Source organism: Myxocyprinus asiaticus, chromosome 43 (genome assembly GCF_019703515.2).
Source record: "Myxocyprinus asiaticus isolate MX2 ecotype Aquarium Trade chromosome 43, UBuf_Myxa_2, whole genome shotgun sequence".
NCBI classification, from domain to species: Eukaryota; Metazoa; Chordata; class Actinopteri; order Cypriniformes; family Catostomidae; genus Myxocyprinus; species Myxocyprinus asiaticus.
In genome coordinates, this window is record NC_059386.1 from 16,891,829 (window position 1) to 16,919,568 (window position 27,740).

Consider the following 27,740-nt stretch of genomic DNA (forward strand, 5'->3'; position numbering starts at 1 on the left):
CACTGTCTAAATTGTTTGGGTGACTTGATTATCTCTCTCTCTCAGGTCCATTCAATACTGTGGAGATGTGTGAGTGGTTTCAGGCAGGTTATTTTGCCATGACCCTGCTGGTCAAACGTGGCTGTGATGAGGGATTTCAGCCCTTGGGTGAAGTCATCAAGATGTGGGGGCGTGTGCCTTTCTCTCCTGGCCCTTCCCCTCCTCCCCTGCTGGTAAGGAAAAAGGTGAAATATGCAAAAATGGCATTAACAATGTTTTTAAAAACCCTCTGTAATATGTTTATTTATTTTTTATAAGAACACCCCTTAACATTGGTCTCTCATGGCTTATTGCTTTTATAAAACTGTGGCAACTGCAATATCATGAAAGAAACCAATAACTAGTTACATTTATCATTAATAAAATCAGAATAAACAATTCTTCCACCAAGAAATGTAGTGTATTAGCCTAATAATAACATAGCAACTTGGAGGATGAATATAGAATTCAACTGAAATGTGGTTGTGGTTCTGGGTTTATCAGCTTTATTACAACAGCATAGAACGTGGCTCATCCAAGCATGATATCTAATATTAAATCTAAATATGTAGTTAATAGAAGTAAATTAAGCAATGCTCCATGTTCTAATTATAAATAATACATTTACCTGTCTGTTTCCTGTCTGTCTCCTTAGGGGAACATGGACCAGGAGCTGTTAAAGAAACAGTTAGAACAAGCTGCCACTGCAGCTTTGTACCAACAACTTCAGATGAGATTTCAGCACATAAACAGGTACTTGCAACCTGTGAGAATGTCTCAGATGCACAGGTGTGCATGTATTTTGGGTTTGTGAGTGATGTGTATTTATTTTCAGGTGTGGGGAGACTGGAATAATGCCTGCTATGAACAGGTCAATGTCAGTGCCAGACACCGGGCCCTTGTGGGAGATGCCTACCTCAGTCTCTCAGCAGTTGGGTACAAAATACTATTTTTTACTTAATTAACATTTAATGGCAAATTTATTCTGTAAAGTTCTGTTGCTCCAGCTGTTGGTTCTTTGGTTTGTTGTAGGCGGTGAGAACAGTCTGTGGGACTTAACCATGAGTAACTCTGCTCAGGGTCCAACCCTTGAACATTTGCAGAAAGTAAGAGATATATGTATTACTCAGTAATAAATATTCCTTTCAGCACATGCTTTTATCTTTTTTTGCAGTAAAACATTCATTTCCACTGGAGTATTTTGGGGGATGTCTTAAGGTCACAATGATGAACAAGCAGGGCTGTGAAGTCTTAATACTGCTTATAAATATGACTCAAACCCTCAAACAGCTGGGCGATCATGTTTCATATGAATGCTTAAACATAATCTTTATCACATTACAATAATTGTATCTGTTCCGGCCATGTGTTAGATCCAGCAGGACAGGCGTGAAGCTGAACTCAGGGTGAAGCGCGAAGAGGAGGAGAGGAAACGAAGGGAGGAAAAGCGTCGGCAGCAGGAGGAACAGAAGAGGAGAGAGGAGGAGGAACTTTATAGACGAAAACAGGTGAGCAACCTCTCCTCTAGACCACAAGTTTTACACCTTTATACCAGCCAAATGTAAACAAAATTGAATGTACGTATTTAGGTTTTTAATTTTATATGTTTAGGGATACGTGACGTTTTATGGCTTAAAAGTGCATTTACATGTTTGGTTTGGAATTATCCTGTGTGATGGATATATAACATACATGCATGTTTGTTACTAATGGAATTTATCATGTGTAACGTTTGTATTTTACAGCAGTGCCGTCAGCAGCAGGAGTTGATCATGAAGTTATTTCAGCAGAGCCAGCAGCAGAATGTATCAGGGGGTGCAGGGTGGAGTGGAAGCCAGGCAGGAGCTCTATCTCTGGGCAAGGCCACAGGAAAGAGCATGGGACTTCTGGAGATGGAGGCAGAGAGGCTTCACAAACAGCAGCAGCAGAGAGCTCAGCAGCAAAGAGTAAGAACATCCTACATCCTCACGAGCACTTCAACTGTTTAAAAATAAATTTAAATGCATTACATTAAAAAAAAAAAAAAAAAATACTTTCAAGATTTGAAAATTGAAGTGCATTCTGTCTGCTTTAATACAATAGCTTTTTTATTCTCTTATTATTGTCTTTATTCTGTTTTATTTTTTATTTTTTGCTTACTGTTTGAAGGAAATTACTTGGAATGTGGTTCCACCTGATGTTGCTTTAACGCTGTTTGTGTGTGTTTCATTTAGCATGGAGGTTTGACGATGGGCCAGTGGGGTGATGGCTCAGCAGGGATGAGGGTAGGATCTGGCATGGAAGGGAAGGTTGGAGGTAGCAACCCTGCTATGGGCATGTGGGATGAGGCCATGAAGAACCAAACCAGCCATCGCAACATCGGCCTGAAGAACAGCCGCAGCAGCCCCTCTCTCAGGTACACAAACTTTCACTCACAAAACGAATAATTAACCAATATTTTTTTGGCACACCCTTAAAGTAGTTTACCCAAAAATGATTAACATCTCATTTACTCACCCTTATGTTGTCTCAAACTCGTATGACTTTCTTCTTCTGTGGAACACAAACAAAGATATTATATGAAGAATTTATATCCATACAATGCATGTCAATGTGGTCCAACACTTTAAAAGTCTAAAAAGGACATTAAGGCATCATAAATGTAATACATACGACTCGAGTGGCTTAATCCATGTCTTTTGAAGTGACACAATGGGTTTCGGAAGAGAACAGACCAAAATACAGTATTTCCTTTTTCACTATAAATCTTGACATCTGTAGTCTCCAAGGCATGATCATTACACTTACATGTTCTCGTGCTTGATGCATGCACAGCTCTGTACACCTGCTCTAACTATGTACATGCGCTGTACACTTGTTCTGTGCATGTGTCAAGCACAAGGACGTGTAACCGAGCTTCAAATCATGATCGTCAAGGAGACTGCAGATGCCACGATTTATAGTAAAATATAGCTGCAAGCAGTGATGATGGGCCCAAGCACAACTGGTCCATTTCCACCTGGTGGCTTTCGGAAAACAATGCAAGGTGGACACATGCATTTGACATTATTGTAAACAATTTTGAAGCAATTTGAGTAAATGTAAGAGGACTATTTTAAAGTCTGTTGTAAGAGCCACACTTCCTGCTGCCTTTTGGTGGTGGTGCTATGATAGAGGTCTGCACGGGCCTTAAAATGAAACCCAACCCGTACCCGAGACCATTTGGCCCTACGCAACCCGAATGATACCGTCAGATCTTAAGCCTGAACCCAACCTGAAATTGCTTACTATCTAATTTCTTCTCCTAGCAAGTACTGTTGCAATAGGCTATATTTTATGTAAGCATATAGGCAACATTCGTAACAGTATTGAAACAGTAAACATACACAGTTTTAAAAAGGCACGGCAGCCCCTTAGTACACTTGAGCAGAAGGGGAAAAAAGCATTGCCTTACCGTTTATGCGGTGAAACTTCACCTGGGCAGGGTTGCACCAGCTGTGCTTAAGGTTTCACGTAAGTTGGGATGTAAAGTTCATACTAAGGGCTTAGTAACTACTAGTTAGTTTGTAACTAAGTCAGTGCTTAATTTGGTTGCACCACCTGTTCTTAAGGCAAGACTTAGATAGTAGGCCGTAAACTCTCTGTAAAGTAATGCGTAGTCGCATAATATGATGTTTACCTGTATTGATCCAATAAGCAGCCTTCAAATTTGTACACAGAACTGTTAAAAAGCCGTGAATTTCAATTTGAGCTTGTTACGGTTGATGTTCAAACCTCGTTTGCTCACGTAACTGTCAACTGTAATAAATTATATCCCCATTAAATATGATGCATAATGAAAGTAGATTTGATAAATAGTATATTACTCTATGTAAATAACAATATATAGGAACTGTATCTAAAATAAATAAGGGGTGATAAATAAATACTAATACAACTGGCTGGAAAAATAGACATTCATTTTAATATCCTATATATATTTTGAATATGTTGAAACTTGACACCAGGGACGCACCCTGAAAACTCCACCGTTAGAACGGTTTTATGCTGAAGACCTGCTTAATAGTAAGTTTTCTCTCTTGTAAATTAGTGTAAATGTCAACATCATTTTGTATGTCGAAAGGATTGAAGCCTGTCACGCAAAACATGAGCTCATTGATTTCATAAAATGTCAGTCTGCTTTTTTAATTCCATCCGTTACTCCTGGTTGGAGTCTTCCGTAAATATTTAATTAATACGTAGGGTTACATTCTACCTAAGTTTAATGGTGCAATGCTCAAATATTTAGGAGTGTGTAAATTGTGACTTGGTGCCCATTTACGCCACAACCAGACTGAGATGTAATTTTTATGTATAGCTGGTGCAACCGGCCTGGTGCAGAACAATTTGGAATAACTGGAAACAATGCAACAGTCCCCTCTATGCAGCCTGAACTTGTTTAGAATGTTTTCAGTGCAGTTGTCACAAAAATTAACAATCTAGATGCACCGCAAAGAATGAAACAGAGCACAGGTGTTCTCGGGTCCTGTCGGGCCCGGGTCGGGTTGCAGACCTCCATGCTATGATCGTGACCCAAAATAGTCAAATCCATGTGATTAGCCCCCAAGACTAAACATGCATCTCAATTTTTATCAAAATCACACAATGCACACAGAAGATATTAGCACTTCCTGTTTTCCATTTTTCACCATAAATGTATTGCTTCGCCATGACAACACTGTTCAAAATATCAAAAATCTGTTCACAATTTAGCATCTACAATGTCTTGGCATGTTGTTGCACAAATTCGGTGCCAGTCACATGAATCCCCTAGGAGGAGTATTTAAAAGTTTAGAGCTTGCAATTTCTAGAAAATCCAAAATGGCTGACTTCCTGTTGGGCGGAGCGAATGACTTTGTATGAAAGTTGTTCTGCTTTATGAGAACTATATACAGTTGAAGTCAGAAGTTTACATACACTTAGGTTGAAGTCATTAAAACTCATTTTTCAGATTTCTTATCAGCAAACTATAGTTTTGGCAAGTCATTTAGGACATCTACTTTGTGAATGAAAGGAGTCATTTTTCCAACAATTGTTTACAGACAGATTGTTTCACTTTTAATTGACTATATCACAATTCCAGTGGGTCAGAAGTTTACATACACAAAGTTAACTGTGCCTTTAAGCAGCTTGGAAAATTCCAGAAAATGTTAAGCCTTTTGGCAGTTAGCCAATTAGCTTCTGATAGGCTAATTGGAGGTGTACCTGTGGATGTATTTTAAGGCCTGTCATCAAACTCAGTGCCTCTTTGCTTGACATCATGGGAAAATCAAAAGAAATCAGCCAAGGCCTCCACAAGTCTGGTTCATCTTTGGGAGCTACAGGTATTTCCAAACACCTGAAGGTACCAAGTTCATCTATACAAACAATACTATGCAAGTATAAACACCATGGGACCACGCAGCCGTCATACCACTCAGGAAGGAGACGCATTCTGTCTCCAAGAGATTAACATAGTTTGCGAAAAGTCCAAATCAATCCCAGAACAACAGCAAAGGGCCTTGTGAAGATGCTGGAGGAAACGGGTAGACAATTATCTATATCCACAGTAAAACAAGACCTATATCAACATAACCTGAAAGGCTGCTAAGCAAGGAAGAAGCCACAGCTCCAAAACCGCCATAAAAAAGTCAGACTACATACTACAGTTTACAAGTGCACATGGGGACAAAGATCTTACTTTTTGAAGAAATGTTCTCTGGTCTGATGAAACAAAAATTGTTCTGGCTGTTTGGCCATTATGACCATCGTTATGTTTGGAGGAAAAAGGGTGAGGCTTGCAAGCCAAAGAACACCATCCCAACCGTGAAGCATGGGGTGGCAGCATCATGTTGTGGGGGTGCTTTGCTGCAGGAGGGACTAGTGCAATTCACAAAATAGATGGCATCACGAGGAAGGAAAATGATGTGGATATATTGAAGCAACATCTCAAGACAAGCCAGGAAGTTAAAGCTCTGTCGCAAATGGGTTTTCCAAATGGACAATTACACCAAGCATACCTCCAAAGTTGTGGCAAAATGGCTTAAGGACAACAAAGTTAAGGTATTGGAGTGGCCATCACAAAGCCCTGACCTCAGTCCAATAGAAAATATGTGGGCAGAACTGAAAAAGCATGTGCAAGCAAGGAGGCCTTCGACCCTGACTTACACCAGTTCTGTCTGGAGGAATGGGCCTCCGGCAACTTATTGTGAGAAGCTTGTGGAAGGGTACCCAAAACGTTTGACCCAAGTTAAACAATTTAAAGGTAATGCTACCAAAAAAGTGTATGAAAACTTCTGACCCACTGGGAATGTGATGAAAGGAATAAAAGCTGAAATAAATAACTCACTCTACTATTATTCTGACATTTCACATTCTTAAAATAAAGTAGTGATCCCAACTGACCTAAGACAGGGAATGTTTTCTACAATTAAATGTCAGGAATTGTGAAAAACTGAGTTTAAATGTACAGGTGCATCTCAATAAATTAGAATGTCGTGGAAAAGTTCATTTATTTCAGTAATTCAACTCAAATTGTGAAACTCGTGTATTAAATAAATTCAATGCACACAGACTGAAGTAGTTTAAGTCTTTGGTTCTTTTAATTGTGATGATTTTGGCTCACATTTAACAAAAACCCACCAATTCACTCTCTCAAAAAATTAGAATACATCATAAGACCAATAAAAAACCATTTTCAGTGAATTGTTGGCCTTCTGGAAAGTATGTTCATTTACTGTATATGTACTCAATACTTGGTAGGGGCTCCTTTTGCTTTAATTACTGCCTCAATTCGGCGTGGCATGGAGGTGATCAGTTTGTGGCACTGCTGAGGTGGTATGGAAGCCCAGGTTTCTTTGACAGTGGCCTTCAGCTCATCTGCATTTTTTGGTCTCTTGTTTCTCATTTTCCTCTTGACAATACCCCATAGATTCTCTATGAGGTTCAGGTCTGGTGAGTTTGCTGGCCAGTCAAGTACACCAACACCATGGTCATTTAACCAACTTTTGGTGCTTTTGGCAGTGTGGGCAGGTGCCAAATCCTGCTGAAAAATGAAATCAGCATCTTTAAAAAGCTAGTCAGCAGAAGGAAGCATGAAGTGCTCCAAAATTTCTTGGTAAACGGGTGCAGTGACTTTGGTTTTCAAAAAACACAATGGACCAACACCAGCAGATGACATTGCACCCCAAATCATCACAGACTGTGGAAACTTAACACTGGACTTCAAGCAACTTGTGCTATGAGCTTCTCCACCCTTCCTCCAGACTCTAGGACCTTGGTTTCCAAATGAAATACAAAACTTACTCTCATCTGAAAAGAGGACTTTGGAACACTGGGCAACAGTCCAGTTCTTCTTCTCCTTAGCCCAGGTAAGACGCCTCTGACGTTGTCTGTGGTTCAGCAGTGGCTTAACAAGAGGAATACGACAACTGTAGCCAAATTCCTTGACACGTCTGTGTGTGATGGCTCTTGATGCCTTGACCCCAGCCTCAGTCCATTCCTTGTGAAGTTCACCCAAATTCTTGAATCGATTTTGCTTGACAATTCTCATAAGGCTGTGGTTCTCTCGGTTGGTTGTGCATCTTTTTCTTCCACACTTTTTCCTTCCACTCAACTTTCTGTTAACATGCTTGGATACAGCACTCTGTGAACAGCCAGCTTCTTTGGCAATGAATGTTTGTGGCTTACCCTCCTTGTGAAGGGTGTCAATGATTGTCTTCTGGACAACTGTCAGATCAGCAGTCTTCCCTATGATTGTGTAGCCTAGTGAACCAAACTGAGAGACCATTTTGAAGGCTCAGGAAACCTTTGCAGGTGTTTTGAGTTGATTAGCTGATTGGCATGTCACCATATTCTAATTTTTTGAGATAGTGAATTGGTGGGTTTTTGTTAAATGTGAGCCAAAATCATCACAATTAAAAGAACCAAAGACTTAAACTACTTCAGTCTGTGTGCACTGAATTTATTTAATACACGAGTTTCACAATTTGAGTTGAATTACTGAAATAAATGAACTTTTCCACGACATTCTAATTTATTGAGATGCACCTGTATTTGGTAATGTAAACGTCTGACTTCAACTGTATGTACCAATTTTGGTGACTGTAGATGAAAATGGGGGTGCTTAAGAACCCCCTTACATGCCCATTTTCAAGGGGGTGCTACACAGCCCCTCCTGCACATCCCCCCCAGCCCTAATGGCCGACAACTTTGATGCGTGTGCAAATTTTCAAGAGTTTTCACGCATGCTAAGTACCGAAAACCTTGAAGAAATTATAATAAATTGTCGGGAACCAAGCAAGTATGGCGAGATGACCAAAATAATCAAATTTGACAGAAAAGATGCTGTGGACACCGATATTTTGGTGTGACAATTCAACTCCTTTGAGCTCAGTTGTAAAAAATTGCTTTTTTATATATAGTTTAAAAAATTAACGAAACTTGGCATGTTACCTCAGTGTTGTCTCATCCATGTGTACAAAGTTTTAAGTTTGAAAATTGCGCTCCCAAGATACAGGCTAATTAGTCATTATTAGTCATTATAGGCCCCAAAACATTTATATCTTCGGAACAATTTGACATAAAAATTCATAGAAATTTATGTCAGGAGGGTCTGTAGATGATGTATACCAAGCTGCGTGCGAATCAGACAAATGGCCTAGGACGTGTTTGAAAAAGTATGTTTTTCAAATAAATCGCAGTCGTAGAAAACTTTTGTTGTAGAAATGGGAATTCAAGTAACATGATTTAGGGGCACTGATGGATTCAGAAAAGCTTTAAAATTTTATTCTAGCCTATACAGTTCTAGCAAAAACACAAATTATCTAATTATAGCGCCATCGTGTGACACATTTTGTTATACCACTTCATGTAGACACCCTGCTTGTGTACAGTAAGTTCATAACCATCGGCCCTTCCCAATATGAGTTATTAGGTGCTGAAATTTGATTGGCCGCTGGTGGCAATATTTGTTGATTTGGCAAATACACTATATTGCCAAAAGTATTCGCTCACCCATCCAAATAATTGAATTCAGGTGTTCCAATCACTTCCATGGCCACAGGTGTATAAAATGAAGCACCTAGGCATGCAGACTGATTCTACAAACATTTGTGAAAGAATGGGCCGCTCTCAGGAGCTCAGTGAATTCCAGCATGGTACTGTGATAGGATGCCACCTGTGCAACAAGTCCAGTCGTGAAATTTCCTTGCTACTAAATATTCCACAGTCAACTGTCAGTGGTATTATAACAAAGTGGAAGCGATTGGGAATGACAGCAACTCAGCCACGAAGTGGTAGGCCACGTAAAATAACAGAGCGGGGTCAGCGGATGCTGAGGCACATAGTGCGCAGAGGTCGCCAACTTTCTGCAGAGTCAATCGCTACAGACCTCCAAAGTTCATGTGGCCTTCAGATTAGCTCAAGAACAGTGCGTAGAGAGCTTCATGGAATGGGTTTCCATGGCCGAGCAGCTGCATCCAAGCCATACATCACCAAGTGCAATGCAAAGCGTCGGATGCAGTGGTGTAAAGCACGCCGCCACTGGACTCTAGAGCAGTGGAGACGCGTTCTCTGGAGTGACGAATCACGCTTCTCCATCTGGCAATCTGATGGACGAGTCTGGGTTTGGCAGTTGCCAGGAGAACGGTACTTGTCTGACTGCATTGTGCCAACTGTGAAGTTTGGTGGAGGGGGGATTATGGTGTGGGGTTGTTTTTCAGGAGCTGGGCTTGGCCCCTTAGTTCCAGTGAAAGGAACTCTGAATGCTTCAGCATACCAAGAGATTTTGGACAATTCCAATTTGGGGATGGCCCCTTCCTGTTCCAACATGACTGCGCACCAGTGCACAAAGCAAGGTCCATAAAGACATGGATGAGCGAGTTTGGTGTGGAAGAACTTGACTGGCCTGCACAGAGTCCTGACCTCAACCCGATAGAGCACCTTTGGGATGAATTAGAGCGAAGACTGCGAGCCAGGCCTTCTCGTCCAACATCAGTGTCTGACCTCACAAATGTGCTTCTGGAAGAACGGTCAAAAATTCCCATAAACGCACTCCTAAACCTTGTGGAAAGCCTTCCCAGGAGAGTTGAAGCTGTTATAGCTGCAAAGGGTCATATTAATGTCATATTAAACCCTATGGATTAAGAATGGGATGTCACTTAAGTTCATATGCGTCTAAAGGCAGATGAGTGAATACTTTTGGCAATATAGTGTATGTTAGCACTTGAACCAAAAATGCATATTTAATTTGAACTTTGTCACTCATATGGCTGTGAAGTGATGACAGTTTTTTTTGTTGTAGCATCTCCTATTGGCAGAACTGTATGAAACTTTGCCTACATCTTCAAAATGTCCTGCTGACTACATATACCGAGTTTAGTTATGTTTGGAATTTGCATTGAGTAGATATTGATCAATAACTCAAATCACATTCAACCAAAGGTACTGTTTTGCTAATATCTTTGGAACAATTTAACTTAGCGAAATTCTTTGAAAAAATTTTTGTGAAGGGGGTCAGTAGATGATGCATAACAAATTCCGTGCCAATCGGACAAACGTCTAGGAGGAGTACGAAAAGGTATGTTTTTCAAAAAATTCAAAATGGCAAAAAAAAATATAGACGCAAATGAAATCGGAGATAACCATTTTGTAGGGCCTGACCAAGAAATCACAGGAAAAAAGAATTTTGATTTTTAGCCCTCACGGTTGCGGAGATATGAGCCAAAACGTAAAAGTGCTTATTATTGCGCCCTCTAGAGTCAGATGGGTTTGCGTTTATGCACCTGAGTAGCGGTTGGCATTTGGGACCATCCTACCAAGTTTGGTGTCTCCACAACTTATGGTCTCGCCCAGACACTTAGGGCAGAAAAGAAAAAGAAGAAAATCAGTACAAATACTAAAGGGTTCCAGTAGTTTTGCTGCTTGGCCCCCTAATAAGAAAATCCTAACGGATACAATAGGGTTCCAGCACCTTCGGTGCTTGGCCCCCTAATAAGCCTTAGAAGAACAATAGGGCCAATTGGAGATACATTTTGTATCATTTTGGATACATCACCCAAAACCGATCGCATCGCTTCTGAAGACATGGATTAAACCACTGGAGTCGTATGGATTACCTTTATGATGCCTTTATGTACTTTTTGGAGCAGAATAAAGAAAGTCATTGAAGTTTGAGACCGCATATGAGAGAATTATCATTTTTGGGTGAACTTGTTTTTTTTTTTTATCTCGAATATATGTGTCCTCAGTGAGCAGTACATGCTAAATCGCCGTAAGCGTACTGATGACGAGGATAGACTTCTGAAGCTACTTCAGGGGATGAAAGCTCAGGATGGTTTCACCACTTGGTGTGAACAGATGCTCCATGCTCTCAACACCTCTGCAAATAACTCCTCTTCACTGGATGGTAACTATGTTCTTTCTCCCATTCCCTTTTCTTCCTGGTCTCTACTTTCAGAGTATTACTTCTGTCTTTTATTTCACTTTCTTTATCTTTTTTATATTTTCTCTGTAGTGTCCACCATTGTGGCATATTTGAAAGAGGTGGAGTCACCATACGAAGTTCATGACTTCATCCGCATTTATCTGGGCGATACCATTGAAGCCAAAGAGTTTGCCAAGCAGTTCCTGGAGCGCCGTGCCAAACAGAAAGCAAATCATCAGAGACAACAGCAGCAGCAGGTATGTGTTTGGGTTTCTGAATGAGTAATTTGTTCTTGCTCCAGGTTTGTTCTGTATATAATACAGTATTTGTATTGAACACGCACATTTATGCACATGAGATTTTGAATGTGCTGATCTTTCCACAGCTTTCCAAGGAGGTCTCTGGATTGAACATGAACTTCCCCCTGCAGGTAGATATGTACAGTTTTAGACAATACATACTAGGGGTGTGACGATACATTTAGCTCATGAGACGAGACGATACACGATACTGGGTTCATGAGAATGAGACGGTATTTTAACACTATATACAATACCGGTCAAAAGTTTTGAAACACTTATTCTTTATTAGAATTTTTTTATTCTTCACATTTTAGAATAATAGTAAAGTCATCAAAACTATGGAAAAACATAAATGGAACTATAGGAATTATGTTGTGACTAAACAAAATCCAAAATAAATCAACTATGTTATATTTTAGCATCTTCAAAGTAGTCGCCCTTTGCCTAGAATTTGCAGACATGTACTCTTGACATTTTCTCAACCAACTTCTTGAGGTATCACCCTGGGATGCTTTTTAAACAGTATTGAAGGAGTTCCCATCTACGTTGGGCACTTATTGGCTGCTTTTCTTTATTATTTGGTCCAAGTCATCAATTTCAAAAAACTTTTTTTTTTAAATAAATTTTAGTTTTGTAATGAAATAAATTAATATGGTGGCACAATTATATTTTTGTCTACAAAACTAATTTCAAACATTTAAGCATATGCCTTCAGATCAAAAGATTTTTAAGATCATGAGAAACATTTCAGTCAAGTGTTTCAAAACTTTTGACCGGTAGTGTATATGACTGGAAAAATAGTCTTTATTCAGACTGAAAGTCACAAAATGCAAAACAATGCAGGTGCATTTTGAAATGTTTTAACTAATCATCTTGTAATGAATGTCACTTCAGTTCTACTTTCCGAGTATGAATTATCATATGCAGTAAAAGACAGAACAATATGCAAGCACTTTAAAAGGTTTTGCCACAAACTCCACTGACTGGCTTCTCTCCTGTATGATTTCACATGAGTCTCTTCAGACCTGGTTGATTTTAGTTGAGAGCTGCGGTGGTTCTGTTGGTGTCTTTGCATAGTACTTGTGTTAGCCGCAGTGTACGGCACTATTTTCTTACAGTGCTTACATATTGGCTGTGTCTCGTTTGGAAGGCTGCGTCCTCCGGAGGTCGCATTTGTCGGCCGCATGCGTTATCGAGGCTGTCTCGTTTCATTTTTTTTAAATTATTTTTTATTATTTTTTATTGGGAATGCAAAAAAGGTTAACAATTTTATAAATGTAAGTGCATATACATAAGTAATTGACAATAGATAAAAATAAGCAAAAGAATGAAACGAGACAGCCTCAATGACGTATGCGGCCGATAAATGCGACCTCTGGAGGACACAGCGTTCCAAATGAGACACAGCCTTTGTTCGTGTCTTGTCTGTCACTCTGTCGCCGTTTATTGTTTCCACCGGGTACCTAAAATGCTGCCACACAAACGATTTAAAAGTGGCGGGGGTATCTTCTGTGCTAATTTCACACTCACACTCCATCATGCTGATATCGTGAGACAGCTTTTCACCTCAATGAGAAATATCATCATGTTTTAATATCACGAGATCTCGTCACACCCCTAATACATACTGTATATTATAAAATAGTTTTCAATAATAAGATATAATTATAAAACAAAATTATAATTTTACCAATGATAACACATAAAAATCTTGAAAAAATGCTTACATATTTGCTTGGCCATTTATGGAATTAAATTTTTTAGAGATGACATTTTGTTGTATTTTAATGACTTTCTGGTTTTTATATTCACAGTCGATGTTCCAGGCAGCTCACATGAGTAAGGGTGGCAGTTTGTACGACACTCAGGGAGGAAAAGCAAAGAAAAAGTCTAGCATGATGCTCCACTCTGACCCCAGTATCCTCGGTTAGTGTGCACATACTGGCATAAACACTCACAAATCTCTGCTGCATTAGATTCAGCTTTACCCATCAACATGCATACATTTACTCATATAACCCTTAAGTAATGTAACCTCTGAACTACTGCTGTTTAATCCACATTCTGGCCCTTATTCAAATTCTTGCCATCTGGGTCTAGTCAGATCTTCATATAGAGGAGAGGATGAAGATGTTGCTGATGTTCTTATATGAAAAGCATTTTTTTCTACCATGCCTTAAGCTACGAAAACAAAATGAGACATAAAAATGTCTATGAATTAGTCATTGCTATATACCCCAATGGGAAACATCTTTTTAAAAGTGAACACGCAGACCCCTCACCCTCTGTTCTCCTGTTTCACTCACCGCAGGCTACTCATTCCTGGGGGGAGGTGAGCTGGAGCAGGTGGAGGATTACTGACCCAGCCCGTCTACTTGAGTTTACCTGAGGCCTTAAACCTGGAGCAAATCAGCAGAGGAATGTGCACTGATTAGCGAGGAAGGGGTGGGACAACACATGTCCATGCCCCTATCCCGCTTTCTCTCTTTCTCTGAGAGAGAGGAGCAAAAGAGAGGGTTATTGGGAGGTTCATTGTGAAGAGGAGATTCTCTTCCACCTCCCATCAGTAAAGCACCTTATCGAAACTTGCACTTTAATGTTTTCATATTTGAAATTGAGTTTGTCTTTTTTACAATGCAGAAATGTGTGAATATATTGTTGCATATATTATGTGTAGAATATTTGTATGAGTATACATACAAGAGGTAGGAACAGAGTGGAACACAGAGGTTAAGAACGTTCTTAGGGGAGATTAGAGTCGACTCTCTCCCCTAAAAAACAAACACTGTTGTATTTTTATGTTATGGTAAAGCTATAAAAATCTGAATTTGAAAACTTGAAGATTTGCACTTGTTTAACAAAAAAAACAAAAAAAAAAAAAGAATAGGTTGAGGATTTATGTGAGCGCGTGTGTGAGTCTGCACAAATTTTATTGCTTATCGATCTGTATAAAAAAAACAAATGTTTTTATTTTGTTCACCACAATTTTTTATTTTTACTTTATGGAGCATGTCTGATAAAGTGTGTGCGCATGTGGATGGACAGAAGTTGTTGTACATGGGCTCTTAGAGACCGATAGGACAGTCAAGCGTTGCATTTTTTTTTTTTTCAGTGTTTCAAAGCATGTCTAAAGGTGCTGTTTGGCCTGTTTGGCTCTTTTCTAAGAGCGTAATCAGGGTCTCTGGGCTTGTGTTTGGTGTTGAAATGTAGCTCCTCTGTTGTCTGCAAACAAACTGTACTTACCATTTTCTCACTCTGTCCACAATGTGAAATGTTGCCTTCTGTCCAGAAAGTGTGTGTGTGTGAGTGGATTCTGTTGGCTGGTGTTGAGTCAGTCACCATGGCGCTGTGATCTGGTGTGTTCATTGTTACTTTTTTTTTTTTTGTTGTTGTTGCTGTTGAAAAAGGATGAATGATTTATTTTTTTATTGTTCTATACAAAGTATTTGAACTTTGAGTTGGAGCACTTTCTAGGCTGCTACCTTCAATTTTTTGGAATAATGATTTTTATTATTATTTGCCTCCTGATGATGATGTATTATGTATGAATGTATTCCAAAACGAACTATGAGTATCTGAAAACAAGGCTTGAGTGTCTCTTGAGCGAAACGGGACACCTCACCATTCTGAATATGCCTATTATCTGCGGACAGATTCTGGGATGCATGCAGCCTGTTCTGAGTCGACGGGCTTTGGTTGCTGGTGCTCTTCCAGAACTCTCTCGCTGCACCCGGAGATTCTGAATTTCTCTCCCGCCAAACAGACATCAAGACAAAATGCGCGGGACTGTCTGTTTTCCGTCAGCGCTCTTGATACAGGGCCAATAAGAGCCAATGTCTGCAGTGTGTAGCAGTAATTTTCTTTTCGGGGGGGGATCTAAAAACAAATTCTGATACGTGATTTTTGAATATGTTTCACATCGTAAACTTTTACTTGCCTGAATCCTCTGAAAAGAAAAAGAGACTTTGAGGATTGAAGATTTTGGTACTTGATCAATAGAAAAGATACCTGCTTTAAGCGTATTTCATTCTCTATTCTGACTAAAAATATAAGGACTGAAAACAAGAATGCAAGAGTGGACTGTAGCACCAACTCAAATACCATCCTGGAATCTGGGAAGGAGTGGAAACCAGCTTCATTGAGTGCTTCACATAGAGTGGCATGAAGAGGACGTGTATATGGATCCATCACAACCTCACACAAACAGAAGGAAAGAGGCTTAAGCATTTTTCTAACTGCAATCTCGTTCTCTTCATCATCTGAGAAAAATCAACTCTGCAACACTATCAAATGAAGGAAATCCTACAGCATTTGTAAAAAGTCATTTGAATGTTTGGAAAAAAAAAAAAAACCTTTATGCCTTTTTTAAAAATATTACTGTGTGGAGAGACTGCAGCTTCAAGTCTTTCAATCAAATTTTTTTCAAAACTCCCCCTTTTGAGGAGTCTTGATGTGATGAATGTTTGGAGGAGGAGGAGGAGATGGACTGAAACTCTCCTCAGTTCTTCTCACACACTTCACTTGATCTAAATCTCAAGGACACAGACGTATCGTTACTTGGCCTGTTAATAAAATGAGGTGGAAATTAATACAGCTATTATAGAAGGGACGGAGTTCATGTATGGAAGTGGAATTTAACAGCTGAATTGCAATGAAACAGGTGAGATGGAATTTCTATATTCAAATTTAATTGGAATTTTGTCCAAGTTCTGTTTGGTTGTTTAATGCTGCATTTTTGTTTTCACAGTTCTTTGAGGATTTAATTAAGGTTAAATATCCATGCTGGAACCAGCATACACCTAAAATCCTCGGATGTCATCGAACTGGACTAAGCAAGAGACAACAACTCTCACTTGCTCTCTTTCTTTCCTTGATCCTGGCATCAATAGAATGGGAACCACAAACAGACTGTCTGTTTGTGGTTCTCATTCTATGTATGTGTCTTTAGAAAGACACTTATACATTCTTTGTCTCACTCCCCAGTGAGGTCTGGACTGGATGCGCTGTAAATAATGTAAATTACTTTTGGTTTTCTGTCCATCTTAGGCCATCATTTTGGGTGTTTCACATGCCTTAATTGTACAAAATAGAACTGCCCTGGTCAACATTATTATAACACATATAAAAATAGCAGAGGCTCTATTTACACACCACTCATGTATTCATCGAAAGGATGCTGGGCCTGGCTGATTGACTATGTTTCCCCTACGTTGACTTCACTCGTACCAGGCTGTGGTTTCCACAGTGTTTTCTATCTATTGTTGGTATGTTAATGCTCAAGTGAATAACTGCAACTATTGTACAGATGAAGGTCAATGAACATTGATATATGCTGAAATCTGATAAAGAAATTGTAATGCTTAAAAAGAAAAGGGGGGATCTTACTTCCCTTTGTCAGTTTGATAATTATTTTGAGTTTTAAAATTTAAATGATTAGGTGGGTACATACAGAACACGGGGGTTAGTTTTTCTTTGAGAAGATCAAAATATGTTAAACCAAAAATAAAAGTTTTAAATGCTGAACTGGTTTTATCGTTACTTAGTTTGCCAGCAAGCTGACCTCTGGTGTCTGGGCTCAGACCATAATAAAAGTTTGTCTGTAAACATGCAAAAGTGTTACCACATGGTGGAAGCAGTGAACAGTACAATGTTAAATTTGAATCCTGCTTTGCAGATATTTTCCACTATGGAGCAGTACAATCTCACTGCTGGTTGAAAGCCATATGGGGAGATCATACTTCGCATTAGGGTACAATGGGACTAAAGGCACCCTGGGGTAAAGGCACTTTGATTTGATTTTTCTCCCAAAGCACTAAACGGCAACAAATCTGTCACAGTATTTTTTCTTAACACTTGTTTGTCACTATACACTGCAAAATATTTCTGATCCACAAGATCATTGCGTGCAGTGTCTAAAGTTTGATTTTAAGGTAATTTGATCTAATATTTAATACATTTTAAAATGTACATGTATGTAGCTAATGAGAATCACTGAAATTATCATTTATTTTTAGACAAAATACTTATTTGTCATTTTCAGTTTTGTTCAAGGTGATTAAATCAAAAGTTTTTTAATAACTGTCCAATCCTTGAAAAGATAGTATTTGGGGTAAAAAGACCCCCTGTTGCAGTTTGTCTGTGGGAATTACACACACTAAAACTCAATGTAGTTTGGCCTCTGAGTAAAACAAATTTCCTCATTGAATTTTACTAATTGAGACCTTTTCAACGATATATAACACATGGCTAGCTCATCTTTTTTATGGTTTTACTAACTGAATATAATTGTGATAACACATTTGAAACAGTTCTTATTTGTCAGCCCATTTAAAAGCATTATTTAAGAATTCAGCTATATGCATTATAAAGTCCTGATTCTAAGCTTTAAAATGTCACCTGTTTTGTTGGTTATTTATGTAATTATTATTATTTATTTTTTTCTGCAGGGAGTGCCCCCCACTAGCCTGGTATGAGCTCAGTGAATCCTTCTATCAATATATATATATAAATCAGAAAAGGAGTACAAAACCTGTCATAATTACTAAAAGAGAAGTTGATGAAAAGATCTAATACAATATCTTGGGATAAAGAGAGATTTATGAACAATCTTAATGGGCCGGCCATTTTTGACCAGGAATACAAAATGTGTTGGCACAAAACGAACAGCACAAGGGTTAAAGAATTTTTATCAAAACAAACTTATGTTATTGTTTCTTTTCACACAGAATTTTATTGCTAAATTTTATTTTTTCAATCTTGATAAACTTGGTGAACAGAAAAAAAAGCACATTTTTTGCCTTTAACCCCATTGTACCCTGCAGAAGATGTAGTGCTATCGTGGTGAATAGGGCTCACAGATTTTTGTGCTTTCACACATTTGACTGGTTTGGTAACAAAATGTAGGTATATCTAAAATCTTTCCACAGCACCATACAGTCCACCATTTGATTCCCGAAAACACACAGTATTGCCCGTTTGCAGAGCCTCTGTTTCTGTTTTAGGACTAATTAAATTTTTAGTGTAGAAACAGGATTTAAGTCCTTAATGTTAAGGTATTATTCCCGTACACAAACCAAACAAAGTGTCCTGTAGCTTACCGTGGTCTTTGTGGTACTGGACTAAAGTTGAAGTGGTTGGATGACCTACAAGCCCCCAATGACACTGTCAGACCACAGGAGCGGCGCCAAAACTCTTGCTGTGACTGCCTTGTAAAATTATACCTGAAAAAAAAAAAATTATGTGGCTTTGAAACCAAACTTGAAATTATTGGCTATCGTAACACAGTTTTTACAATATCCTTACCGTTGTTAACTTCCTTTATATTTGTAGCGAAATTGAAGTCGAAGTCGACCCCTTCAAGCTTCGTAATTCATATTACAGTTCTTAAAACCGTCGATACATTTGGCTTTTGCTTAGTTGAAAGACAAACTGCGGTGATTTTGTTTATTTTTATTTATTTTATTTTTTTATTTATTGTTATTTGTATTGTATTATTATTTTTTATTTATTTTTTTGTGAAATTCTGATAATACCAAAAAAATTACCTCAGAGAGAGCAGTTCTCCTCAAGTCACATCCACTTGAAATCTCCTCCCCCGTCAGCCAGCAACATGCGCGCGAGACTCTGCGTAACAGTAGAGAATCGGACAGAGCAACCGGCACGCGCGGCGTCCATGAAATACAGTTCCCAACTGTCATTCGTTTTTTTAAATCGACGGTCGTCAAAAAGAGTTCGTTCATCTCCTTTTTATGCCTTGCTGCTTTTGACGGACTGTGATTCATTGGTAAGTAAGAAAGAGTTGATGGACACCCTCTCAATTGTTTCATGACTGGACATCAGATTACAGTATGAGTGTTTGTTAGGATATTTTGGATATCTGACGGAACCTTAGAAGTTTGGTTGTGGACATCAAAGCCAATTTTGGATCTCGGAGTCGTTTTCTGCACCAGCAGTGAAGTACGGCGCAACTTATGCACTTTTGTCCAGTGCTAGATTGAATTATTGGACGGCGGTGGATATTCATGTTCTACACAGGAGTAGAATTAAAACTCCAAGTTCTCCATAGAAATGCTAATGCTGTGGTTTATGGAGAAACATTTCTAAAAAAAAAAAAAAAAAAAATCACCCGCAGTGGACCCGGCGCCCCTCATCAGTCTGTGTGCACTTAAAAACATTTGACTTTACTCACCCCATCCACAGTCATAATACTGTTTGAAATTCATCCCCAATCACATACATACTTTGACCATATGACTTTGCCTTTCTCCTTAACTTACATCTCAATCTGACACTTACTTGGGACTTTCAAGTAGAGGTCATCGCCTCCCTTGATGGAACAAAGGGGTTTGATGTTTCTGAATCTGCTTTCTTTCTCAAACATTCATAGATTTCTGGTCTGATTTTACGGAGTCTTTCAGATGTGGATGTTGCGGTCACGCCATCTCCTCAAGCTCTGAGGGAACTAGTGAAGTTCAGCCCTGCTGTCCCTCCACCACTCTTTTGTCTCTATTAGGTCCCATTCATTTGTCTTGTTGGAGTACCATGGGAGTCCAGACAAGGAGTGCCTGGGTGGCCATGGCTTTCTCGGATTGGGTCAGTGGATTGGGATTTCTCATAATCTTCCTGATGGAAAGTTTAGCAGTGGATGCGAGCAACATGGAGCCAGTCTTCTGGAATTCTTTAAACAGGAGGTAGGTTTGTGATGGAGGGTTTTCGCTCAAATTCACAAAAATGGAAATCTCACGCACCCAAATAAGAGACCACTAAACTTGCTGCAAAACACGCCTGTGGCTTTGAACTACTTTATCATCTGACTCAGATTCCTCCAATATACCACAAAAGCAAAACTAAATAGATTTATTTTAGATTAGTGGACACAAACAGTAGACTAGGATACTTTATGAATTAGCTACAGTAAGTATATTTCTTTAATTGTATGTAGTTTATTGTCAAGAATTCAGAATAGTCATACATAAATAATAACATTCATGCTTAAATGTAATATTTGTGAATTAGCAACTTTACACTGTTTTTCCTGATGGAGAACCAGTTCAAATATAGTATTGTACCCTTAGAAAGATGATCCTTGGAATTTCCTTAAGTTTATTTATCTGGCCTAATTGGGCAATAGTTTGAACCTTTTCAGAATACTCAGTTTTAAACTTTGAGCAGAACTGAACACAGTTGGGACAGTCTCAGTCAGGGACACAGCTTTGTTAAAGGGGGGTATTTTCCGGCTGGCTGCCTCCCGATTACGGGTCGCGTGCATGCCCTCCCTAGATAAGACATTCATGCTTCACCCACAGTGACACAATCTGCACAACCCATGTAAAGGTCATCTACATTTTTTTCTCTGTTGATGTACCTCTGGTTACTGGATTTTAGGAAACGAGAAGCATTATTATGAAGAGTAAAGGCCTTTGGTGAGAGACAGATAAGGAATTCCCTTAATAAGAGAAAAAGTCTGGTTAAAAAGTAGGCAAAAGGCTTTAAAAAAACAACAACCCATGTACACCTTAACAGAGAACCTATTGAATATTAAATCTATAGGTAATTTATTAAATCTATATGTATCTATACCTTGAGCTTCACTCTGACTGACAGATGGTGGAGAGATAAAAAAAAAAAAAAAAAGTCTCATTCTGCTATGGATAAATGTGTGTTTTAACACTGCTGAGTCACGCAACACACACAAAATAAAAAAAAATTTGAGAAGACAAACCAATCAGAGCCAGAAAAGATAAATATAAATGGCTAAAAGACACAAAAAAATAAAGATTAAACATTAGAGGCTGTGATGTAGTAAAGAAGGGAAAATGGAGGGATTTAGGCAGATAAAGTGACATATAGAAAGAGGAAGCACGAGAGAGAGTCACTCATCCATATGGAATAAATGTCTCTCTGATATCTGAAAAGGTCAACATGTTTACTCACCCCACCAGCCACATCCCTCCCACTTCTTTTTTTCTCTTTCTCTCTCTCCAACTCTCTCTCTCACGCACATACAGACTGACATATAGGCTAACAATACACAATTGACAAATATAATCTTAACATTAATTAATAATATCAAACACCCCAATTAATTAACAACACTATGTAACACAATTTTTGTTCCTGGGTAGTAAGTGTTACTTTTTAATTGCTTATGCCTCAAAAGTATAGAAAATGGCTGTTATTCCCCACAAACTTTGCTTTTGTGACCAGGACAGTGATATTTTGAAATGTACCTATTTCCAATGAGAAAATGGGTGAATTTGTGTCTTTTCATTCACATAAAATCAGAAAAAACAACATATGAATCCAAATTAACATGTATTTATACTAAAGTAATACAAAAATGACTACAAAAGATTTAGAAGTGAGTTTTCAAGATTTACTGTAAATCACTTTTCACGAATCAGCCCCCAAATGTAGTCTCCCATCATGTTCTCGTTATACTGTCCTTGGTAGCGCTGTTCAAAGTCCAGTATATCCAGGTGGAAGCGCTCGCCTTACTCCTCCGAGTACGCTCCCATGTTCTTCTTGAATTTATCAAGATGAGCATCAAGCATATGGACTCTGAGGGACATCCTACAGCCCATTGTGCCGTAGTTCTTCACCAGAGTCTCAGCAAGCTCTACATAGTTTTCAGCCTTGTGATTGCTAAGGAAGCCCCGAACCACTGCGACAAAGCTGTTCCAAGCCACTTTCTCCTTACTAGTAAGCTTCTGGGGGAATTCATTGCACTCCAGGATCTTCTTTATCTGTGGTCTGACGAAGACACCGGCTTTGACCTTTGCCACCATTTTGAAGTCTCCTATGACCTCCCAGCCATTCTCATCATACTTCAAGGCGTCCAGCAAGGTCTTGATATATATCCACTTAGGCAGCTGGAACTAAACTGAACTGGTGGGCTTAAGACCCCTGTATTTATATTACTATTTATATTACTGGAGAATATATAGTTCTAGAAGTCACTCCAAGTTTACTCAGCACTGAATCTATCTGGAATGTTCTGGAAAATAGGTAAATTTCAAAATATCACTGTCCTGGTCACAAAAGCAAAGTTTGTGGGGAATAATAGCCATTTTCTATACTTTTGAGGCATAAGCAATTAGGAAATAACACTTACTACCCAGGAACCTAAAAAAAAAAAAATTGTTACACGGTCTAATACATGTTTTTATAATAACATTTTTAAACTGACTACAAACCCTCAAAGGTCCTATTAAGTTGTGTAGTAACTAATGTCTTGAGACAGAGTTGTCAGTGCCTCCTGAGAGAAAGAAAATGAGACAACTTTGAAACGGTTCAGATAGGTTATGGGATGGAGGGATGCATGAGAGGAGAGGAATGGATTTCGGCCCCTAAATGAGCATAATCAATGGTGAGTGCAGACTGTCTCTCTGCATCGCTCCAGGGGAAGTTGTTGTACAACACTCTGCCTCAAATGAACATTAAAAATTTAATTCTTCATGGCTCCCTTAATATTTAATGAATAAGCTACTAATTGGAGACAGATAAAAGCTTGCTTAACTGGGTTAAGCATTTCAAATTAAAACATTTTAAGGGTAGGAAAAAATACTTTGGAAAACTGACAGGCAGACGCTGTTGAAAGCACACAGTCGGCATCAGATCTTCTTGTCGAAGAAGAGATTTCTGACTGTTCTACTGTAGTAGCATGAAAGCGGTATTTAGCCTTGTAAATCGGTGATTGATAGGTTCTCCTTTGGTGAAAGATATAGACCCTTTCTGAGGCCTGTGCATAGAGCGAGTTTAAGCATTGTTAGAGAAAAGGATGGATTTAGGTTTTGTAAATCGTGCAATGGTGCAAGTCCCTCCCACATCTCCTAACCATTTGTGTTTGCAAGTGTGCTTTTTTGAAGAGATAAGACCTCATGGAAAATGTTGCATTGTTAAAGAAAAATTTTGATTGTGGCATTAAATAGACAGAAAATGGAATTGTACCACTTGACCTCAGTTTCTGGGGTTATGAGAGTGGGAGGATAATCCTCTACACAACACCCCTCCATTAGTTCATCATATGGACTGCTCCATCATCAGTCAGGCAACAAAGCCATCTGTAAAGGGATTACTACCTCTATACACACTTTCTCTCCTGCTCTTTTTATTTCTGGGGTTAATGTCTTTCTCCTTCTCTGTCACATTCCCTTCACCATTTTTAGCAATTTAACTTTTTTCTCTCCTCATTCATTATTTCCCAGAGGATTTCTTTATTGCTCAGAGGTTGCTCTTGCATAGCTCAGAAGACTTAGTGTTTCATTTAAGTATCAGTATTTCACCTAAAATTTGTTTGGGTTGTTAAAATAGAAGTAAATGAGACAATTGTTGGCATAGAGTAGGAGTATGAAGCTTTAAAATGAATGTGAATAGCATAGTGTGAATAATCTGGTTACAGATGATTTTTGTGAGAAATGTTTGATTTCATATTTAAATCTCTGAATTTTGATTTGCACACTTGTATCTTGGCAAATATGAGTACAGTTTGTGACATTGAGATTTCTTCTGGAACTCTAGATGAGACACATATGAGATTACCAGGGTCTTCTCTCTTGAAAAACTTTTGAGAAGTGAGAGATTTAAGCAAAAGTCTCCATTTGTTTGTATTTAATCTCATTGCTGTCTAGAAGAATCAACTGAGATATTAAAGAAATGTAATTTGTCCATTAAAAGAATGATCCAGATTCAAAAGAAGTTAAACCAAACTGATCTCACTGTGAAATTGGAAACATTAGGTTGGCTTTTCTTTAGCTATAATCGGTCTGAGCTTACCGAAATCAAGAATTGCAGCCCAGTGGCCAAAGCGGTAAATGTTGTTGGGCGTATGGGCACATGTAAGCTCCAAGGTGTAATGTCCATGGAGGGGTGCCAAAAGCGAGTTGTTTTCAGTTGTACAGGCTGTAAATCAGTGAATAGGAATGCATATTTTATAAACTGAACCCCAACCTAACCTCAACCATAAACCTAACCATTAGTGGAGTAAAAATGTAATGTTGGTAGTAAAAATGCAACCTCCGAATCACTCTTGTCACTGATTATGCGAACGCAGTTAATTCCTGGTTTCAGAGTGGGATCCAAACCCAGGTCTCCCACGCTACTGACTCAACGCACTTCCGCACCACAAGGGAAGGTAAACACGCTTGAGCCGATGCAAAAATGTCTGATAAGAGATGGCACTTTTTGGTAAGTCGGCATAATGTGGCCATTCCAATGGTACTGGAACTCTCGGAAACAACATGCCGACTTCCCATGTCATCATGTTGGTTAAGCTCATTTGACAGCATTTGTGGCGTAATGTTGATTACCACAACCTTTAAAAAAAAGATATGTATTTTTTTAAATTCTGGTTACATTAAGGCACTTACAGTGGAAATTAATGGGACCAGTCCATTAACGTAAAAATACACACTGTTTCAAAAGTATAGCCACAAGACGTAAACTATAGTATGATAAAACCACTTACTAACCCTATCTGTGTAAAGTTATAGCCAATATTACTTAATTGTCATGATAATGTAACACTGGTAAACCCTTTATTTCCAGTATTGGATATAACTTTACATGGATAAGGTTAGTAAGCAATTTTTGTTTACACTAAAATCATGTTAACACATATAATGTTTATGTCTTATGGCAATTCTTTTGAAACAGTGTGTATTTTTACATTATGGACTGGCCCCATTCACATCCATTGTAAATGCCTCACTGTAACCACATTTTTTCCTTTCTTTTAAGAGATGAGTTGAAATTCTTATTTGTGGTAATCAACATTATGCCACTGTGTATTGAGCATAACTTATATTGAACACAGAACATTCCTTAAATGGTTCCTGTGTTCTCAGAAAGACAGATTTGATTTATACCAGCAACCCTTGAAACTTTGTAGTTTGACTTTTTGAGCCTTCAATTTCTGTGTTATGTAGCTGGACCTGCCATCCTCTCGATGAAAATCTCCCTCTCTTGTTTCACACATATTTAATTTTTGGTTTCAAAGGTGCGTCTCTGGCATGGCTTCAAAGCACTGGCATGACACTGTGCTGTGTGTGGAAAGCGTAATTACAGTTTTAAGATTACTCTGATGATGGTTCTGAATGCAAGGGGGTGGGGGTGGTATTACAGCAGACTACAGAGACAAAGATTGCCCGCTATACATCAGCTGTAAACATCAGCACCCCTGTTAAACACAACGATTATGTTGACAGTGATTGTTTCTTTTTCATGTGTTATTTCTAGAGCTGTTGTCCACTTTTCTGCTCTATGTCATCCATGGAATATGGCTACATAAGATTAGGGTTGTAATGTTATCCAATTTATTCAATCTTCCTCTCTCTCTCTCTCTTTTTCTTCATATTTGTCTTGTTTATTCATCCTTATGAAGGTCAGTTATGCTTTTATTGTTTTTGAAGGAAGAATGTAGGTAATTGGAAAGCTTTATATGGTGGTTTATGGACAATAGCATTGCCAAGAAACACGATGAAGAAAAGTAAACAGAGATGAGAACATGCATTTGTTTTTGTAGACTAGCTGCATCGTGGTCATGTGTATCTATGTTTCCGTGTCGTTGATGTCTCATTAGCAGGCCCACATGGAATCTGTGCTCACAGAACTCTGCAGAAAAACTTTGTCATTCATAAAGTTCGAAAATCCTTGGTTGTTTGTTTGTTTGATAATGCTTGACTTGCATGTGTTTCAGGACAAGTACTCCGGTCCGTTGCATTGCAAGTGCAATACACTATCAGTTGAGCTATGGCACAATTTGATTGTGCTTGAACAAGCTTGTAAATGTAGTTGGTCATGTAATGCAATCATTAAAATGCATCATGCACTATAGTAAAAATGTTTAGATGTCATAAGATAGAATTGTGTGAGGAACAGGGTGAAAAGTAAGTGTTTATGATTCATGAAGAAATTTTACTCGTGATTTGTGTGAAAGGGAATAAAAGTCGTTGTTGTAGCGCAAGGAAAGTGTCACGAAACATACAATGAGCCACGTAAAAATTAGGGATGCACCAATACCACTTTTTCGGCCGATACCGATCCCAAGCCAATACCAGTGTTGTTGTTTTTTTTTGCATAATCAGTTTAGAATATCTTTACATTATTGTGTGGAACTAATTGGGAGTACTCTTTAATATGAAAAGAAACACAAACCTCTAACTACACATTATTTCAATATAAATGTATAGCTTATTAAGAAACACTTTATTATTAACTAGTATACTGGATAATGTAGCAGCAAAATTAACAGTAATTCCAGTCTTCAAGTCTTCAGTAGAAAAGAAACCAGATTTTTTTTATTTTATTTTTTTATTTTATTTATTTATTTATTTTTTATGTTTCAACTTGCATGTGGAGGATTCAGATCTCTTTTTTGTTAAATGTAGTTGTAAGACATCAGTCCAATTTTCATTCACACAGTTATTTTTTTTTGGAACACATTCAACTTAAATATTGTTATAAATTGTAAACAAATACTAATTATGACAATAATAATAATAATAATACATTGTTATTAATATTATTATTATTATTGACTTTTAATTTTAAATACAACAATAATATATATTTCAATCGTGCACTTTTTAAACCCTCACGCTTTTATTTTGGCATTCTAAACTCTCCAGGAAGTCCTGTATGTGTCTGTTTGTAGGCAAGTTCACAGTAGTTTAATTCGCTTCTTATTCAAATTCTGGTAAAATGCACCTCCGGTGCAGTTCTAAATGCATATTACAAATGAACTGAACTATTGAGCATCTACATCCCGAGATGTTGTTCGTGAGTAGCTTTCAAATATTGCGCACTGCCTGAAGGCTAAAAATAGCTGCGAGTGAATCACCCAGGGCTGCGTGAGCTTATGTGTGTGTCAGCACAGCACCACTCACTAACGTGCTAGCACTGCACGTGCATACTATATTACTAAAAAAAATATAAAATACTATTTACTTGTTAAACACAGCCTATTGTGATTCACAGAGCTATCGCACGTCTTCAAGTTC

At 38.4% G+C, this 27,740-nt stretch overlaps 2 protein-coding genes across 4 annotated transcripts in view; both read left to right on the forward strand.

Moving 5' to 3' along the window:
- The window catches only part of LOC127433540 (GRB10-interacting GYF protein 1-like), a 32,340-nt gene extending 17,714 nt beyond the window's left edge, over window positions 1-14,626 (forward strand). The window contains exons 14-25 of one of the 2 annotated variants that reach the window (XM_051685550.1): window positions 46-224; window positions 674-771; window positions 854-954; window positions 1,051-1,124; window positions 1,392-1,526; window positions 1,764-1,964; window positions 2,232-2,413; window positions 11,265-11,422; window positions 11,531-11,697; window positions 11,826-11,870; window positions 13,557-13,668; window positions 14,054-14,626. In XM_051685550.1, coding sequence (XP_051541510.1) covers window positions 46-224; window positions 674-771; window positions 854-954; window positions 1,051-1,124; window positions 1,392-1,526; window positions 1,764-1,964; window positions 2,232-2,413; window positions 11,265-11,422; window positions 11,531-11,697; window positions 11,826-11,870; window positions 13,557-13,668; window positions 14,054-14,103 — 1,502 coding nt within the window. In that variant the 3' untranslated portion in view covers window positions 14,104-14,626. The remainder of the gene's footprint in view (window positions 1-45; window positions 225-673; window positions 772-853; window positions 955-1,050; window positions 1,125-1,391; window positions 1,527-1,763; window positions 1,965-2,231; window positions 2,414-11,264; window positions 11,423-11,530; window positions 11,698-11,825; window positions 11,871-13,556; window positions 13,669-14,053) is intronic. The other variant, XM_051685551.1, reaches the window with a different exon arrangement.
- A 4,747-nt stretch (window positions 14,627-19,373) lies between these two features.
- Window positions 19,374-27,740, forward strand: part of LOC127433186 (ephrin-B3-like) — a 77,938-nt gene continuing 69,571 nt past the window's right edge. The window contains exons 1-2 of one of the 2 annotated variants that reach the window (XM_051684906.1): window positions 19,374-19,525; window positions 20,129-20,432. In XM_051684906.1, coding sequence (XP_051540866.1) covers window positions 20,284-20,432 — 149 coding nt within the window. In that variant the 5' untranslated portion in view covers window positions 19,374-19,525; window positions 20,129-20,283. Of the gene's footprint in view, window positions 20,433-27,740 lie in introns of both variants that reach the window. The other variant, XM_051684905.1, reaches the window with a different exon arrangement.